The 17,876-nt window shown below is 31.1% G+C and overlaps 3 protein-coding genes across 3 annotated transcripts; 1 reads left to right on the forward strand and 2 right to left on the reverse strand.

Moving 5' to 3' along the window:
- Nucleotides 1-2,166: 2,166 nt before the first annotated feature.
- On the forward strand, nt 2,167-3,663 carry LOC25482719 (alkane hydroxylase MAH1). The gene has a single exon (XM_013611310.1). The coding sequence runs from the start codon at nt 2,167-2,169 to the stop codon at nt 3,661-3,663; it is 1,497 nt and encodes a 498-aa protein (XP_013466764.1).
- Nucleotides 3,664-4,520: 857 nt separating this feature from the next.
- Nucleotides 4,521-6,231, reverse strand: LOC112418315 (B3 domain-containing transcription factor VRN1). Its single transcript, XM_039832527.1, has 5 exons — nt 6,108-6,231; nt 5,496-5,928; nt 5,260-5,390; nt 4,695-4,965; nt 4,521-4,553 (listed from the first exon to the last, which is right to left on the reverse strand). Exons 1-5 carry the CDS (start codon nt 6,180-6,182, stop codon nt 4,543-4,545), a joined length of 921 nt encoding a protein of 306 aa, XP_039688461.1. The 5' UTR covers nt 6,183-6,231; the 3' UTR covers nt 4,521-4,542.
- Nucleotides 6,232-16,298: 10,067 nt separating this feature from the next.
- LOC120578009 (B3 domain-containing transcription factor VRN1) lies at nt 16,299-17,876 on the reverse strand. The gene is made up of 6 exons (XM_039830090.1): nt 17,798-17,876; nt 17,239-17,632; nt 17,020-17,141; nt 16,632-16,890; nt 16,439-16,525; nt 16,299-16,315 (listed from the first exon to the last, which is right to left on the reverse strand). Exons 1-6 carry the CDS (start codon nt 17,864-17,866, stop codon nt 16,299-16,301), a joined length of 948 nt encoding a protein of 315 aa, XP_039686024.1. The 5' UTR covers nt 17,867-17,876.

Consider the following 17,876-nt stretch of genomic DNA (forward strand, 5'->3'; position numbering starts at 1 on the left):
CTAGTCAACTGAGATTGACAAATGAAAAAGTCAAATTCAAAATTAGTTGTACTTACGATGACTTTAAAAGTCAAAGTGTATGAGTTGTGGACATAAGTCCCTGTTAAATTTTCTGAAACGACTTTTAAAAGAATGGATTGCAATTTTCTGAAACGACTTTTAAAAGAATGGATTGCAAATATCCAATGTGTGTCGACAAATTACTTACGTTTCCATACTACTTCGTACCACGCACGCACCATTCCTTATAGGCTTAATAACAGTTTTAGCCCGCTAACTTTTTCAAAGTTGCGATTTTGGCCTCCCAAAAAAAAAACTACAAAACCGCCTCCTAAGTTTTGCAACTATAGCAGTTTTGGCCCCCCAAGGCTAATTTTTGGTAAAAAAAAGAACATGTGGCATCTCACTTAGGGTGTCACGTCAGCGTAGACCGAGTCAAAATTGGCCTTTGGAGCCAAAACTGCCACAGTTGCAAAATTTAGGGGACAATTTTGTAGTTTTTTTCTTAGGAAACCAAAATCGCAACTTTGAAAAAATTAGGAGGCTAAAACTGCTATTAAACAATCCTTATATTATTCTTTGGATTTAGTCATTTAGATCATCTCTCAATTGTAATTTTTTTCAAAAGCTATGTGGATAATCCCACTATCAAAGTGCATTGGACTCAACTTAAGCAAATTATAAGCAGAATCCAATACATTTTAATGATAAGTTCATCATTTTGCTTAAAGAAATAATAAGTTCATCTATATAACTCTCTCCGTGTCTTTCAAACTTCGTCTAACGTTGTTGCATGTCTAATACTAAAATTATATTTAAATCCAAAACTTGATTAAGTTAATAGAGACTCGCGTCATCTCATCTAAACCCTCTTGTATACAGTTGAAAGGTTTCTATCACCACCGTCATTCAATATCCACTCTCGTCAAATCACCATTGCCTTTATTATTCTCTCGTTCCATCGCCACCGTACGTCATTCAATATCTGCTCTCGTTGCATGCATGTCCAATCAAACATACTTAATATACTCCTGTGTCACATCAATTATTTATTTAAACTTCATTGAATCAATACCTATATTTAGTTTTGGGAAAAGTCACTAAATTGACTTGGGTGGCAGCCAGTCGGTTGGATGCGGTTGAATATTTTTTGGCTTTTAATTAGTACTTCCATGGAAAGTAAAAAGAAAATGTAACAAAGTTCTATAAACATTTTGTTAATGGTTCAAATATATAATAATGTCTTAGAATATGATTAGTCAATGCTTTAAAAGTTTATAAAATGTTCTTTTCAACACATAATTTCAAATATTTGATTCCTTATCAAATGTAATTAATGACCCAAGGTAAAAATGCAAAGTTGTCTTATTTAGTATATTCTGTTACTTCTTGGTATATTTTTTGGTAGAGAGGAATGAAATTCTTTTGTAGGGGCACGTCAAATGTGTACTTGGTGAAATTTATGATTTTTCATAAAAAATTAAAAAATATAACTTTTTTCGATTTTTTATTAAAATTAGTAAATATCCCTCTTTAAATTATTTTTTAGAGATTCATATTAGACACTAAAGAGTCGATAGTAATACGAAATGTTTACGTCCTATACCCTCTAAAACACTAACTATTGCTTACCACTTCTAGTTGTAGTATTTGTCTAAAGATCTTTTATGTCAAAATTCATTTTATTCCATTTCTTTTAGAGGTTTAATTGTATGCACCGTTAGTATAAAATTATATTACACATACATTTTAATAATATGTTGCCCATTATTTAAGGCATTTAAAAACACATGAGTTGATTGGTGGTAGTGTGTAGAAATTAAACTCTTCTTTTAGATTGGTTGATTTTGTTTTTTGCAATATGATACTCACTCTAGGTTAGAGATGACTAATCTTCTTTGAAGAACCTCTGGGTCACATAAGGTGGATTCTTTCAAATGAAATGTTTCCATACGCATGAACAAGGAATCGAACTTCTGACCACATATTTAAGGGGTCCAAATTCCTTACAACTTGAATCAGCGTATTGTCGGTTGATCAACAACTTATTTAAAAGTGTCAAGCATCCAAAAATCAAAAGTTTGTCGGTACATATATTTATATCCATCCTCTTCTTCATGATATCATTCAAAGAGGAAAAATTTGAATTACATGAACTTTAGGACAATGACCTTGTTTCAGTATATTGCATTATTTGTAACAATTCTCTTCATATTGCACAATATATGGAGACGAAACAAAAATGAACTTCTACCAAATTGGCCAATTATTGGCATGTTACCATCAGTTTTGCATAATCAATCCAATATTCATGATTTTGTAACCTTACTTTTGAAACATTATGGTAGCACTTTTCATTTTAAAGGACCTTGGTTCACAAATATTGCCAACTTTACCCTCACCAGTGATCCCATGAATGTGCACCATATCACTAGCAAGAATTTCAGCAATTATGGGAGAGGATCTGATTTCCCTGAAATCTTTGAAGTTCTTGGTATTAGTCTTATAAATTTGGATTCCAATGATTGGAAACAAGAGAGGACAATACTTCATTCATTGCTCAAAAGGAAAAGTTTTAAGACATCCCTTCAACAAATCATTCAAAAGAAGCTAGAGAGTTGTCTATTACCATTTCTTGATCATGCAACAAAAGGTTTACAAGTACTCGATTTACAAGATATTCTTGAGAGGTTCACCTTCGATATAATCGGCACCTCTTTATTTGAATTTGATCCTAATTGCCTTCCTTACAAGTTCAATGAGTTTTCAGATATTGCGTATGTAAAAGCTATTTCTGTGATTGAGGATACGATATTGTTTAGGCACTATATTCCAAAATGTTTTTGGAAGCTACAAAAATGGCTACAAATTGGTCAAGAGAAGAAGAACAATATAGCTCAAGAAAATATTCATAAATTCTTGTACAATTGTATATCTTATTACAAAGACGGTGAAGAGAAACGAACATTTAAAAGCAACGAAGACGTGGATGAATCTCATTCTTGCCTGCTAAAAGATCTAATGAAGGAAGGATTGGGAAAGGGGGAAATGGCTGAGAAATATATTATAAACACAACACTCAATCTCTTAGCTGCAGGAAGTGGAACAGTTAGTTCAGGTCTAAGTTGGTTCTTTTGGCTTGTTTCAACTCATCCTATTGTGGAAACTAAAATTATTCAAGAGATTAAAGATAATTTTCTAAAAGGGCTTGATAAGCTTGTTTATCTTCATGGAGCTATTTGTGAAGCTTTAAGGCTTTATCCTCCTATACCATTTGAACACAAGTGTGCAATTAAATCAGATATATTACCTAGTGGAGACCATGTTAGTCCAAATACAAAGTTGATATATTCTTTGTATGCAATGGGAAGGATGGAACAAATATGGGGAGAAGATTGCTTGGAATTTAAGCCTGAAAGATGGATATCAAATAGAGGAGAAATTATACAAGTGCCATCTTATAAGTTCATAGCATTCAATGCAGGTCCTAGAAGTTGTATTGGGAAAGATATTAGCTTTGTTCAAATGAAAATGGTTGCTGCTAATGTGTTGTGGAAGTTTCACATAGAAGTGGTGGAAGGTCACTTTGTTACTCCAAGGGTTGCTATGGTTCTTCGTATGAAACATGGTTTGAAGGTCAAAGTCAGTCAAAGATGCATTTGATTTGATATAAGTATTAATACAAGTTATCTTAAGTTCATATTAATCACTATGATGCTTGTTGAGCGTTTCCTTTAACCTATTTGTATTTCCTATTATTCATAGTTTAATACGTTATGGTGAGATTATACTATTTTCTAGTTATGTTTGCTTTTATCAAATAGATGCATATCCTCAGTTGTTTGGATTTTTTTAATAAAATAGATTAGGTGAAATGCATTTAAAGATCCTTTAAGTTTTTCGTTTTTCTTAAAGTGGTTCTTTAAGTTTCAAAAGTCTCAAACAAGTCCTTTAAGTTTCAAAAGTCTCAAACAAGTTCTTTTAATTTTTGAATTGTTTCAAACAAGTTCTTTTAGAGGATGATGGTGATGATTTAGATGATAGCAACAAAGAGCATTATCCATCATTTGTCATGCCTAAAAAGATGACTAATTTTAAGTGGGTGTTAGGAGCCAGATTTGGTACCAAAGATGAGTTCAAGGAAGCAATTACCAAATAGGACTTGTTTGAATCGATTCAAAAACTAAAAGAACTTGTTTGGGACTTTTGAAACTTAAATGGCCACTTTGGGAAAAATGAAAAACTTAAAGGACTTTTAGATGCATTTGACCAATAGATTAATAATCCCTAAACCCTAAGGATAATAAATAGATTAATAAGCTAATAAAATGTATATAATAGACTCTAATTGCTAAAAAAATTAAAACATTCTTCAAAACAATTTCAATCCATGTAGTTTGGAATAAGAAATAAAACATAAAACAATGAGACTAACACATAACTCTAATTTAACTTCTTGAAATTAAAACATCAAATCCAAGCTTTTCAACCATCTTCAATAGGCAAGTATCACCCTTTTCCAATTCACACCCCTTCACAAATTCAAGCCAACCCTGCAATTGTCCAACACATGAATAATAAATTAATGAAAAAAAGAATTTTACAAGCCATTAATTTTTCATAAACCTTAAGATCACAATTTTCCCATTTTGTTAAATGAATTTCCCAATAGAGACTAATCAAATATAATTTACCTTCAAAATAAGGAGTTTTCATGTCCTTTTCCAAAGAGAAAATAACAACTTGAAATGAAACTGTTTCTTTGCCTTTGTTTAGCACAAAAACACAAACATCACCAAATTTCAAATTATTCTCTTCACGGAATTCTCTCCAACCACAAGTTAGTGCAGATTGTTTATTTAAAGTGAGCTTCACATTCCATTTATCTTGGTCAACAAAAAGTGTAGCATCATCTCTTCCTTCCATCATGTCCATATGTGCCTTAACAAATTCATTTGGTATGACCTGTTTTGGATTATTAATTTCAACATAAAGTAGTTAAATGGATGCAATTTCAACCTATCAATACACACATCATACATTGCATTAAAGAAAAAAATACACAAATATACATAAGACATATATATCATATGATTTAATTAGCATGCATTGTTTATATTTTTTACATATGCAACCGATCACAATCCATTATGTAGGTAATTTTATAGATATTCTAAGAATTAATGTTCACATATATTAATGAATTATTTACTAATTAAAGTGATCAAATAACCTTTCAAAAATAAAATAGTTTATTACCAAGAGATCTCTATCAATGTATGTCTTTAGCATCATACATGCAAAAAAGTCGTTATTAGAGACAAAAAATTTCTTCACTTTCTGGCACAAAATTCTACTTCTCTCCTTAATATCATCACAGCTACTTCCTGCTAAAAAATTGAGAATTCACCAAAAAAAATTAGTGGCAACGCCTATAAAAATAAGACAAAAAATAGATAAAAAGAAACACAGTATGATGATAGAACAAAACCAACCATTGTTCACATCAAGCTTAGAATCTTTTTGTTCTTTTGAGTTGATTTTCATCTTCTTACAAACTTCCATAGATGGTGCTGGAGATTTTAGCCTTTTACCCCATGACGACGAAGGATTCTCAATAATTTTCAAAGAACTATCACTCTCTTCAGATTCTTCCCTAGTTTCTCTTGACGGGTATTTTATTTCTAATCCGCATCTACCGAATACAATCACATTAAAGACAGAATTTTCTTGATATTGAAACACCAAAAATTGTGATTCATTCAAAGACAAATAATTTGCAAGTTCTTTCCAACCATTGCAAAACATAACTTCATTTTCACTAGTTTTCTCCCAAGAAACTTTCTTTTCCACCATGTTTGGAAACCTTAAAGTAACTGGGTTTCTTATTCCTTTCCAATACCTTTTCACAAAACTTATGGGCACACTCTGTAAAAAACACACAGACATTAATCAAAACTAATACAATGTTTTAGATCAAAGTATTTTTCCAATGCATATTTACAATGCATAATCCTAATTTTCACTGATAACTTCATAATCCTAATTTTGCAATGCATATTTACATATTGTTAAAAATCAAGGAAAGAAAGAACAAATATTGTTACCAGCTTTTCTTCTTGAAGGGTACTTTGACGTATAACCTTAAAAAAGTGGACACCATTACTCTCTTGAGAAGACATGGTTCTAACTTTTTCTACGGACCAAAACTATAAAGAGTGAATATTTCAGTGAAAAATAAGTGTGTGATCAATGCAGAATTAATGGTCAATTATATAGCTTGTAACGATTCTAATTACCTTAATACTCCTTCCGTCCTAAATTGTATGTGGCTTTAGGAAAAAAATGTCTCAAATTGTATGTCACTTTACAATATCAATGAAATATTAATGTTACTTTTCCTATTATATCTTTAACTATTTATTACTTTTTCTTCTTTCAATTCTTTCATTTATCTTTCCCATATCATTTATTAAGGACAATTTTGTAAAACAACTCATAATATCTATTTCCCACATAATATTAATTATATTTCTTGATATATGTGAAATGCCCAAAACGTCATACAATTTGGGACGGAGGGAGCATGTCTTTATTGTCAAGAGGAAGTTATTTTCCTCCACCAATCAAGTGTTTTTCTAAACATTAACTTCCATACAATTTTTTATTTATTATTTTATCTTTTTCCAATTCTTTTTATTTATGTTTTCCATACCATTAATAAAGGATATTTTTGTAAAACAACTCACAATTAATATTTTTCATACAACATTAACTACATTTTTTAATCCTTTTTTTTTTTGACAAAAATAAATGATATTCATTCATTCAAATTGATAGAGTACATCGATATAGTGCAAATTTGCTAAAAACAAAAATGATAAATCTGTGAACAGGCTCACAACATCCATGTTAATAGCATAAAACGGCAAGGTACAAATGCCTACACATATGACTATATTTAATCTCCGGAATAATCATGTCTCCAGATCTACAACGTGGATGACACCAAAGTCATTGATTGGATATGCACTGGATCGAAGCTGATCTGACAATCTGAACCGATCAAATACCTGAGAGAAACAAGAAAGACAAACAATGTCGCACAAAGACGACGAACAAACCAACGTCGCACGATGATGACGGAATCACAAAATAAAAATAACTGCATTTTTTAATTCATATACATTTGCTAGAGTGACATATAAAATGGAATGGAGAGGGTATTTCTTCAGAACACTTTTTTCGACATCACTCACATGAAACTCTTGAAATCTCAATTTAAGAAATCGTTTTTTGTAAAATGGTTTAACGGCGAGAATATCAGAGTGTGTGGAAAATCTTTGGTTGAAACTCCTATTCCTAAATATCAAACTTTTATATAGTTATCAACTAAGTTGTAATTGAAAAATCTATTTTAAATTAATGACTTAATTGAGTTACACACTGATTACGCGATAAAGATCTCAATATTAAGTTTTGGGTTAAATATGTTTTTTTGTCTCTATAAATATATCAACTTTTTATTTTAATCCCTTTAAAAAAAATTCTCAACTTTTAGTTCCCCTAAATTTTTTCATCTTCGCTTTTGGTCTCTCCTTGTAAGTAAACACATATGTAAAATTCATATTTTTAAATGAAATTTTGAAAAAAGTTTATAATATTATAAAAATCTCTCCAAAAAAAAAACGATTTTTTTAACAAAATATGAATTTTGTATGTTTGACGATTAAAAATTGTTATTTAATTAATATTTTATTAAATAATTCTAATTTCTTTTTAGAGAGATTTTTACAATATTTTACAGATTTATGCATAATTTCATTGAAAATAATAATGAGTCTAGACATGATTTGACTTAAAATAGGGACTAAATGTGGTTATTGAAAATTTTATAGGGACTAAAAGTCGAAGGAAAATTTGTAGAGAAATTAAAACGAAAAGTTAATATATTTACAGAGACCAAAAACATATTTAACCCTTAAGTTTTTCTTCTTGCAGCCTTAAGGACAAATGTGAACCGAATTGGTATTATCATATAGATGCAAAAATAATGAGTTTCTGATGAAGATAAGATTTGTGACGTTGCACGTGATTATTTTGTTGATCTCTTCTAAGCTCAAAACAACAATAATCGACCAATTATAAATGTTATTCGTGAATCTATCTCTTTGGAAGACAAAGTTATATTGACAATGCATTTCGTTATTGATAAATATGATGCCATTTTTTATGAAGCTGGATAAATCTCCAAGACTGAATGGCTTCAATCTTGATTTTTTTTTCTTCCAGAAATTATGGTCGACTTGTGGACAAAAACTTTTTACTCAATGTTGTGGGTTGCTTTAAAACTTCACATTAGCAACAATTATAATAGGATTGATTGGAATCATCTTAGAGGGGTTATACCAAAGATAGGGATTTCTCATTAATGGATTAACTGAATTATGATTTGTGTTGAAAAAATGGATTACTTTGTTCTTCTTAATAGTAATGCTACATCTCATATTAGTCTAGGCAGAGACTTGAGACAAGGAGACCATTCCCCCTATTTATTTATTATATGTGATGAAAATCTTATGGCGCTTATTCAAAAAGATGAGACGATGAGTGAAATCAATGGTGTCAAAATTTGCAATAATGCACTGATTATATTACCATCTCTTGTTTGTTGATGACTGTTTTCTCTTTTTTAGAGCCAATTTGGACCCATCAAATAAATTGAGAGTCATCCTCTATACTTATGAGAAAACTACCTCCAAAAATCCGAGGTTTTTTGTAGCAGAAATATTTCAACTACGGATCACAATAATATTGCAAACATCTTAGGTGTGTGGGTTGTCCTGGCTATTGGTAAATATTTAGAGCTCTAATCCATGATGGGAAGAAGCAAAAAAAAAAAAGCTACTTTCATTTTCATCAAAGATAGAATGTGGAAGGAAATCAATTCATGGAATAGTAAAAGCCTCTCAAAAGCAGGTTGTGAAGTTCTCATTAAATAAGTACTTCAATCCATTTCCACTTACTCTATGAGCTTATTAACTCTCCCAGTCTCTCTTTGTGATTAAATTGAGAGAATGTTGAATTCTTTATGGTAGAGTCAATCGGGAGGTTAAAATAGAGGCATTATTACTTTGCTTTCATTGGATAAATTATCTATACATAAAAATGATGGATGTATGAATTTCAAAAACTCCGTACTTTTAATTTAGCTATTTTAGGCAAGTAGGGTTGGTGGCTTATGAGAAATTATGATTCGCTTACAACTAGACTTTACAAGGCAAGATATTATCCTAGATGTAATTTTTTTGAGTGGATTTTGGGACACAATCCAAGTTTTGTATGGCAATGTATATGTAATTCTCAGTTTATTCTCAAAGTGGAAAGCAGATGGAGGATAGGTGATGGTGAGGATATCTCGGTTTTGTATATCATAATGATTGCAAATGATGTTACACTTATTTCACATGTTGATGGAGATTTTCTTCTAGCTTATCTAAGAGTCTTTGCATGCTACATGATCGTAAGGAATGAAATCTACCATTTCTTAACACAACCTTTGATCGAAAGATTGTTGATCATATAATTAACACACCATTCTATCGATCAATTATGGTATATGGCCGGCAAAAGGAAAATAATGGCGAACACTCAATCGATAGCGCTTATCCTTTTTGCATTCAAGATTTCCTTGGTCCATCTCATTTAAGGTACAAGGCTCTTGGAATCTAATTTGGAAGCTTAAGGTTCCTTCAAAGGTTAAAAATTTTATCTGGTGCATTTTTAGGAATTGCTTACAACTCGTATGCGGCTAAAGTATAAAGGACTTACGTGCCCTATAAATTGTGCTTTTTGTACGATGGATAATGATTATATGTGTCATTTATTCTTTTGATGCCCAAGTAGTCTAAATGTTTGGATGATGTTGCCTTTCTATAGTCCAATATCTATTTTGATTCATCAATAAATTAATAGCAAGGCTATTATCTTCAAACCATTACAAGTATTGTCAAATGAAGATGCGACTTTATTCTATTGTGTGTTGGAGTATATGGATGGAAACAAAGAAATAACAAAGTGTGGAATGAGGTAATTTGATGCTCACGTATATGTTGTTGATCGGAAGTGTATCCATATTTTACCTCATTGGCTTCCTAGATGATATGTTAGAAATAAAGAAAAACAAAGTACGTAAAGTGTGGAATGAGGTAATTTTCTTTGGCTTCCTAGAAACAAAGTACGCAAAGTGTGGAATGAGGTAATTTTCTTTGGCTTTCTAGATGCAAGCCGCAACCACAGAGGTAAATGATCGGAAGCATATCTTGTTAAATGCACCACTGAAGCTGAAGGATAGAATGAGGACCAGGCTAGCGTCACTACCATCCTATCTATTATGCCAAGTAAATTTATCACCCTCAAAACCTAAGTCAGAGAGATTGTGATTTTGAAGAGTGTCTCGAAACATTGAAATCATACGAGAGCTTTCGAAATTCCCACCTTCCTTCTCATCCCGTGAAAGAATCAGATTAAAGTCCCCCATGAGAAGCCACTTATCAGTACTTTCCACCATCGATAACTGGTCAATTAACTCACAAGTTTTATGCTTCATTTGAGCAGACCCGACCTTGAGGGAGTGCAAGGTGCTCAATCAAGCCGGGCCTCCAAGAGCAATGGGCCTCAGAAAAAATTAACTCTAATACCCACCCCCCACTTAAATAAAAAATATATATGTTACTTCTTTACACGTTTGAGTTTTTTCTAGACTTTAGTTCTCCTATCTGGACATAAATCTGATATTATCAAACCACCCCCAATTTGTATAATCACTTAATCAGTCAATTTGAAAAGCTATTTCATCGAAAGAATCACAACAATCATTTCTTTTTCACATAAACCATTCGTTTTCCCCTTTCCCACAACGGATAAGTGACAAATCCAAACGACTCCGTTAGTAAATTCTACCTATCTTTCACTTATTTTTTTTGTATTTCGTTTCATGTTAAGAAGCTAAACTGATTCTGATTTTTTAATAAAGTTTAGCTATACAAAAAAATTGCGTTTTTATTTTATTAGGGGTTTATTTTAAATAGAGAGCCGAGCCTCCTATTTTATAGGGACAGCCCAGCATTTGAGACTCTGGAAAACCATATACCCCAATAAGCCTCCATTTCCAATAGCAATTAAGACATCAATTTGAATGAATGAATATCATTTATTTTTTAATAAAAAAATCATTTGAAGGATTATTATTTTGAAAAAAATCGAAGAGACTAAAAACAAAAAATACTGTATATTTATAAGAATAAAAAACTTATTCAACCAACATCATTCGTTTAGATTTTTAATCACAAAAAAGGCTAATGTGTAATGTCAGACAAATAATTTGGTCTATCAAGCTTTTACCGAGAGGATGGCTAGTCTCATGTAAATGGATTTAATTTTGTTTTACATAAATCGTGAGTTCAAGCACTTGGATGTGGTATTATTTTTTATTTTTTTTAAATGGTTGTGGAAAGGGTTATTAATAACAAAAACACTAAGAGATTTGGATTGCCTCCCTTAAATAAACAAATGCAGTTTAATTGTACATATTAATAATATAAATGTAGGTAAGAATCGTACACAAGATTGTCATGATGATACTTGATGACCTATATCAAAAGAGTTGTGTGAAAAAATATGGTAAGAATCTTTTTACTGTTGTAAAGTGGTGGTGACTGAAAAGAATTTCTGATGAGTAGTGCACATTTCTTAAGCTTCATTCTGCAGATATGAAAATGGAAATCTAAGTTATGATGATGATATTTGACAAGATTTGGAAATAGACTAGGGCTGAAGCACTTTAAAAAGAAGAAACCAACATCTTGAATATGCTGAAAAAGGTAAAGAATAAGAATGTTGAAATTTCCCATGCGACTGGAATATGCCAAGACTTCCATCACCGCAAGTCACAACGTCACAAAAGAAATGAAAACAATCTCAAAGATATTAGTCAGAAGAGTAGTGATATTTGAACAATTCTTTTGGTATAACTTTTAGGACAATTTTGTTGTGTTCTTTTTTTATTGGTCAAAAACAATAGAGAGAAAAAGGAAGAGAGAGAATAAGAAGAAAATGTGAGTATGAGAGAGAATGTTGTATAAAAGTTGTACAAATATCATTTCTCTAGCCAAAAATAGTTAGTAATATAATTTTTTAATTTTTAATTTTTGGATCAATGATATCATAATTTTAACTCGGTACTTTATATTAATTTCAAGTGCTAATCTCCATTCAACCTAAGAAATTTGGTATCTATTTCTGTTTACGCCTTTGGGGTTAATTCTTGATTTTTTTTCCTTGTATATTCTTCGAGAAAGGTGAGAGTTGTTGATTTAGAGTCCATTAAGATTGGTTTCTTTTTGAGCTCATGCATAACAGTTTATGCAAATAAATAAGGTGCTATGTGTTTTTCATAAACTTGTTAATGTGATTTATGAAAAAACAACTTATGAAAATACAATTTTTATAAAAATTGTGCTCGTTGCATTGTGGTGAAGGATGCTCTTATAAACAACGAAAGTGAGTGGTTGTAAATTGATGGACGGTTTGTTACGGACTTTTCTCATCAATGAGTAAAATATAAAGTGGGATAAACCAGAAAGATGTATTTTTTTTTGTCAAGTAGTCTAGTGGCTAAAGAAATTTACCTTAAAGATGAATAAGTGGGGTGTCAGGAGTTTGAATCTCGGCCCCTGCATATATTGTGCATTATCCCTTACCAAATGAGCTAAACTCATGGGGACAAAGATGTATTTAATTAACAATGATTCATCCAGGGTTGGTTACATGCGGTCGTAGTTCTTTTTAGTAATTTTCGACGACCTTTACTAACGTGTTACAAAATGATGATTGATTACTTTTACTTAGGGGTGTTCGCGGTGCGGTTTGGTTCGGTTTTGAAGCTGAAAGTCATCCGAACCGCAAGATAAATAAATATGCGGTTTGGTTTGGTTTGGTTGATTTTGAAAATAAAATCCGAATCAAACCAAACCAAACTAATGTGGTTTGGATTGGATCGGTTGGTGCGGTTTTTTTAGACAATAATCTTTCTTTGTTTACAACATTAAAATCAAATTAAAAAGTTAAAACGCAACATATTTTTAGCAATGTTTTAAATTTCATCCAACATTACAATTTTATTTTCATTCAACAATGTTCCCAACAACGTAGACCAAATTTAAACGCGGACAAAAAGTAATCATATTTATAGGAAATACAAAAGACTAAATTTTTTATCATTATCTAAATGTTCAAGTAGTACATAAATGCATTTTTGACAGAAAAAACAAAGAAGAAACTTAACAAAAGGAAAAATATGTCATTTTATTAAAGTTTCCATTAGGATTCTATGAGTATTAGTCCAAGTGATATATATTTAATTAGTGATTTTTATTTATATTGCGGTTTGGTTTGGTTTGGTTCGGTTGGTAAAATCAAAACAGCAAACCGAACCAAACCATGTTGTTGAGTAAAAAATTGATCTGAATACATTCGAACCAAACGCGATTTTTTTCAGTTTCGGTTTGGGTTGGTTCGGTTTGCGGTTTTTCTATTAGATTGGTTCGGTTTTGAACACCCCTACTCTTGGTTGTAACATGTATCTTAGTGTTTTATTGAGTCCTTTTGTTTTATAATTTAGAATTTTTTTTAGAGGATTAAAGTGAGTTAGTGATAGTTTGGCAAAGAGTATGTAATGTTTTGTTAAAGTCGTTGTATTTCCCTAACCATACGACTCTAAAGGGTGTCATAGTCTTTTTGTTATATGTGAATGGGTTGATTCAATCAAAAGACACTTCATAGATGTTATGGAGGTATGAACACCATTCAAAATTATGATATTGAAGTCCAGTCCACTTCGAGAATTCTGTCTCAAGTCCTAAGCACATATCAAATGTGAAAATTCCATGAATAGCGAAGAAATCAAGAAAAATGCCTCAGATTGCATGCACATATTGATGAGCAGAAGAGGAAGAATGTCACAGGTGCACATGCAACGTCCGTGACAGGAACCGAGCTGCGCATCTTTAAGATGGAGCTGGCCATGTGGATTATTGAACATCACACACGATGAGCGTAAGGCTATACACAATGCGAGTGTGCAATTTGAATTTTTCCTATATGTTGAATTTCTCAACCAAAAATAAGCATTTTTATTTATTATGACTTTAAGGCTAAAGGTTCGATCCAGGGAGTAGAAGTGGCGGTTTTCGCCTTTTAGAAACAAGATCAAAGATCATATTCACTCTAAACATCTATTACTCCTTTTACCTTTGATAATGTCTTTTGTTAGTACGAGTTGCTAAGATTTTATATTAGGGTTGAATGATTAACCTTCATGGCATTGTTTAAACCATGTAATATATTATGTCATCAAGATAAGTGTAAGTCATCAAAGAGTGTGAACTTCCAAATCTTCTTAATTGGAGTTAGGGTTTCCAATTATTGGTGCTTATGGAATACTAGTACTTCAAATAAAATTATATTCCAAGGTGACTTGCAATCGCCAATAATTTTGGTTACCAGATAATGACTCAATCATGGGGTTGATTCATGAATATGATGGGGAAAATACGGGTGTCAATTTTTATGATTGGTGGTATAACCACATTTGTTGATTCATGAATATGATGTAGCCTTGTCCTCTATTAATCTATTTTGCTTATCAAAGAAAAAAAAAACCAATTGGGATATAAGTGAAACATATGTTTATGTCTTATTTCCTCCATCGTAAAACTCTTTTTTCTTTTGGTTACATGAGAGAAGAAAAGAAAAAAAAAACAAAAGAAAAAAGCAAAGAAAAACAACTACGTCCTAATAAAGGACACTCCTGTAGCATCAGCTAGTAAGGCTAAGGATAGTCAAGATAATGGTTGATGCATCATCACAAGAGACTCTGAATGCTTAGCACCTAGTTTTGCAAATATATCCGCGCAAGAGTTTCCCACTCTAAAAATATGATGAATGGAAATATCCCACTCCTTAACCAAATACATCTGAATAAGCTCCAAAAGATTTGCATAGTGATGAAGCCTCAATACTTTCTTTGAAACTAATTGCACTACATGAAGAGAGTCAGAAAAACAAACTAGTTTCTTATAACCAGCTTCCCAACAAAGCTTAATCCCAATCATAAGGGCATGAATTTCTGCATGCAGAATATTGGACAACTCCACACTACCATAGAAAGCAAATTGAAATTTTTCCTCAAAATTCCATCGTAAAACTCTTTAACAATACTTGATTTTGATTTGTTTATAAAATAGTGGTTACATTATACATTTAATAGTCTCAAATATCTAATTAAATAAATAGATTAAAAAATTGTTAAAAAAGACAAAATATTAACATTATATTTACTTATGTGTTGATGTTTTTCAAATTACTCATTATTTTAAAGGAGTATACTTGTAAAAGAATATAAAATTCAAAAGCAATCACAAAAGCATTACATATAACAATCATACATTATAATCCAAAGACTAACATAAATAAAGGATAACATAGAGAGTTCATATGAAACATAGCTTCTTACAAAAACAAAACATAACATAGAAATGCATTAATACACACTTAGTAGCATGAAAGAGCAGAACAAACAACTACTGGTGTTGCATTCTTTCAATTGAAACTTTAAACACAAACTTTTTGTCATCGATCAACTTCAATTTGCAAGTATCTCCAATCTTCAATTCGCAATCTTCCTTAAATTTTCGCCAACCTGCATAGAACCTACAAGTTCTCTCATAATATTGCACTTTTACAGGCCATGATTTTCCCCCATTTGTGAACTGCACGAATTTTCCATGACACTCTTTATGTCTCTTAAAAAACTCATGTTGAATATACTGCAAATACAACAAAAATATATATTTATACACTGTTTTAACATATATCTATATAGTAGCCACATTTAACATAATTAATCCTACCGGGTAGGTAGAGTTCACACGAATCTCGATTGTGTTCGGTTCCATCACAATACCACCTTCTAAGTCTGCTGAAACTCAAAATGAAAATATATAATTTTTATAATATGATTGTTGTCAGCATTAAATATTGATAAATTTTTCTTTGACACTAGATAATATCGAACAAACTAAAAACAAAGTATGCACATAGATTCTTGAACTAATTTTTTTTAATAATTAAATTCTTGAACTAGTTTTTTTAATTGGATCCTTGATCTTTTAAGTAATTTGTAATACATGAGGGAGAGAGGTAAATAAATTGTAAGAGAGATAATCGTAATTATAAATTCAAAACAAAACTTGTTCTAAATTATTTTAAAAATGTAAGAAAACCTAATTATAATTTTTTTGAAAAGTTTTAGATACTAAATTAACATTTAATTCAAAAACCCATTTAAAATCTCTAAAAACTTTAAACGAGTGCATACTTGGGAGAACATGGCAGCTCCTTGAACTTCCTTCAATGCCTCTTTTCTTCCCAATATTATCATCACAAGAGATTATTCCTTCATAACCTTGTCATTGTTCAAAGGAATTGGATCAATTGAGTTTAAGCAAATGTGGTGAATCACATGTCAATGAAAACATTTTTTTTTAATAAATAAAGTAAGAAGGAAAAACCTTTGGCTTGGGTAATAGTTATGGTGAATGAAAGTGGATGAAGTTGAGTCATCACAAATTTACATACATTGCCAACTTGTAGGTTATATTTTTTGGCAAATGGCTTCCAACCATTGGTCACAAAACATGTTCTATTATACTTGACATCTTGAAACATCACCTTCACTTTCATAGGCATGTTCTCACCAAACCTAATGCTTGCAGATGACCCTTTAAGGTTCTCATTCAAATATGTTCTTGAAAAGTCACTTGGTATCCTCTATTTCAATTCAAGGTTTATTAGAGATATTAGTTAAAGACAAAATTTACTAATAACTAATAAATTATGTGAAATAGCCAAATAACTAATAATTTAGAGCATAAGTATAATGTTTTATAGTAAACTTACCAAAGTATAGCCATGGGCGTAAGATTGTGACAAATCAAGTTCAAAACTTGGATTCTCATTATTGTCTCTCTCACTAATTGTTGAGCATTTTTTAGTCTTCTTAATCATACCTCTCTTACTACCTGCAAAGTAAAAAAAAAAAAGAAAAAATATATTTTAGCCATTTATAAAGGTAGAATAACAACTGAAAAAAAAAAAAAAAAAACTAGATGAACTCACCTTTGATTTTTTGCTGATTAATTTTTCTCTTGCCACTTTTTCTCCTTTGAGATGTGCCAGCACTATTAACATTGTCATCACTCAGTTCAACAACTTCTTGAACTTCTTCTCTACCTTCACAGCTTTCATCAATGAATTTTATATTGGAATAGTCTTTTTCCAATGTGTTGTGACCAAATATCTTAACCTTAAAATATGGGCCCCCTATATATTTGAAAACTAAAGCATATCCACGTTTTAGAGACTTTGCAAAATTTTCCCAATTTCTCTTCAACCAAATATTACCGTCACGCTCCACCCAAAATATTTTCTTTTGAGCACCATTTGGGAGTCTAAGAATTACTGGATTTGGTATTCTTTTCCAATATTTCTCCACAAATTTCTTGGGAACCCTCTGCAACAGACAATTTATGGATAAGGATTGGTAATGCAACAACAAGAAGAAACTTTATAGACAATTTATAAAAATTATTAACAAATGTATAGTTGGATTGTGATTTGTATGCTTAATAAAGTAATATCTATCGAATGAAATTTTGTAGTATATATATATGCTTACAAGCTCTCCCTTATGCAGTTCATGATTTTGAACTATCTTCAAGAACTCTTCTGGATGATGTAATGACATGTTTCAGACA

The sequence above is a fragment of the Medicago truncatula genome, chromosome 1 (assembly GCF_003473485.1).
Source record: "Medicago truncatula cultivar Jemalong A17 chromosome 1, MtrunA17r5.0-ANR, whole genome shotgun sequence".
NCBI classification, from domain to species: domain Eukaryota; kingdom Viridiplantae; phylum Streptophyta; class Magnoliopsida; order Fabales; family Fabaceae; genus Medicago; species Medicago truncatula.

Bases quoted from the DNA above. Each gene is read 5' to 3' on its own strand.
- LOC25482719 (XM_013611310.1), top strand. From the start codon at position 2,167: ATGACCTTGTTTCAGTATATTGCATTATTTGTAACAATTCTCTTCATA.
- LOC112418315 (XM_039832527.1), bottom strand. From the start codon at position 6,182: ATGTCTTCTCAAGAGAGTAATGGTGTCCACTTTTTTAAGGTTATACGT. The intron at 5,391-5,495 runs GTTGGTTTTGTT...TCAATTTTTTAG, and splicing joins TAAGCTTGATGTGAACAATG to CAGGAAGTAGCTGTGATGAT. The intron at 4,966-5,259 runs GTAATAAACTAT...AATCCAAAACAG, and splicing joins ACATTGATAGAGATCTCTTG to GTCATACCAAATGAATTTGT.
- LOC120578009 (XM_039830090.1), bottom strand. From the start codon at position 17,866: ATGTCATTACATCATCCAGAAGAGTTCTTGAAGATAGTTCAAAATCAT. The intron at 17,142-17,238 runs GTGAGTTCATCT...TTTACTTTGCAG, and splicing joins TAATCAGCAAAAAATCAAAG to GTAGTAAGAGAGGTATGATT. The intron at 16,526-16,631 runs GTTTTTCCTTCT...AACAATGACAAG, and splicing joins AACTATTACCCAAGCCAAAG to GTTATGAAGGAATAATCTCT.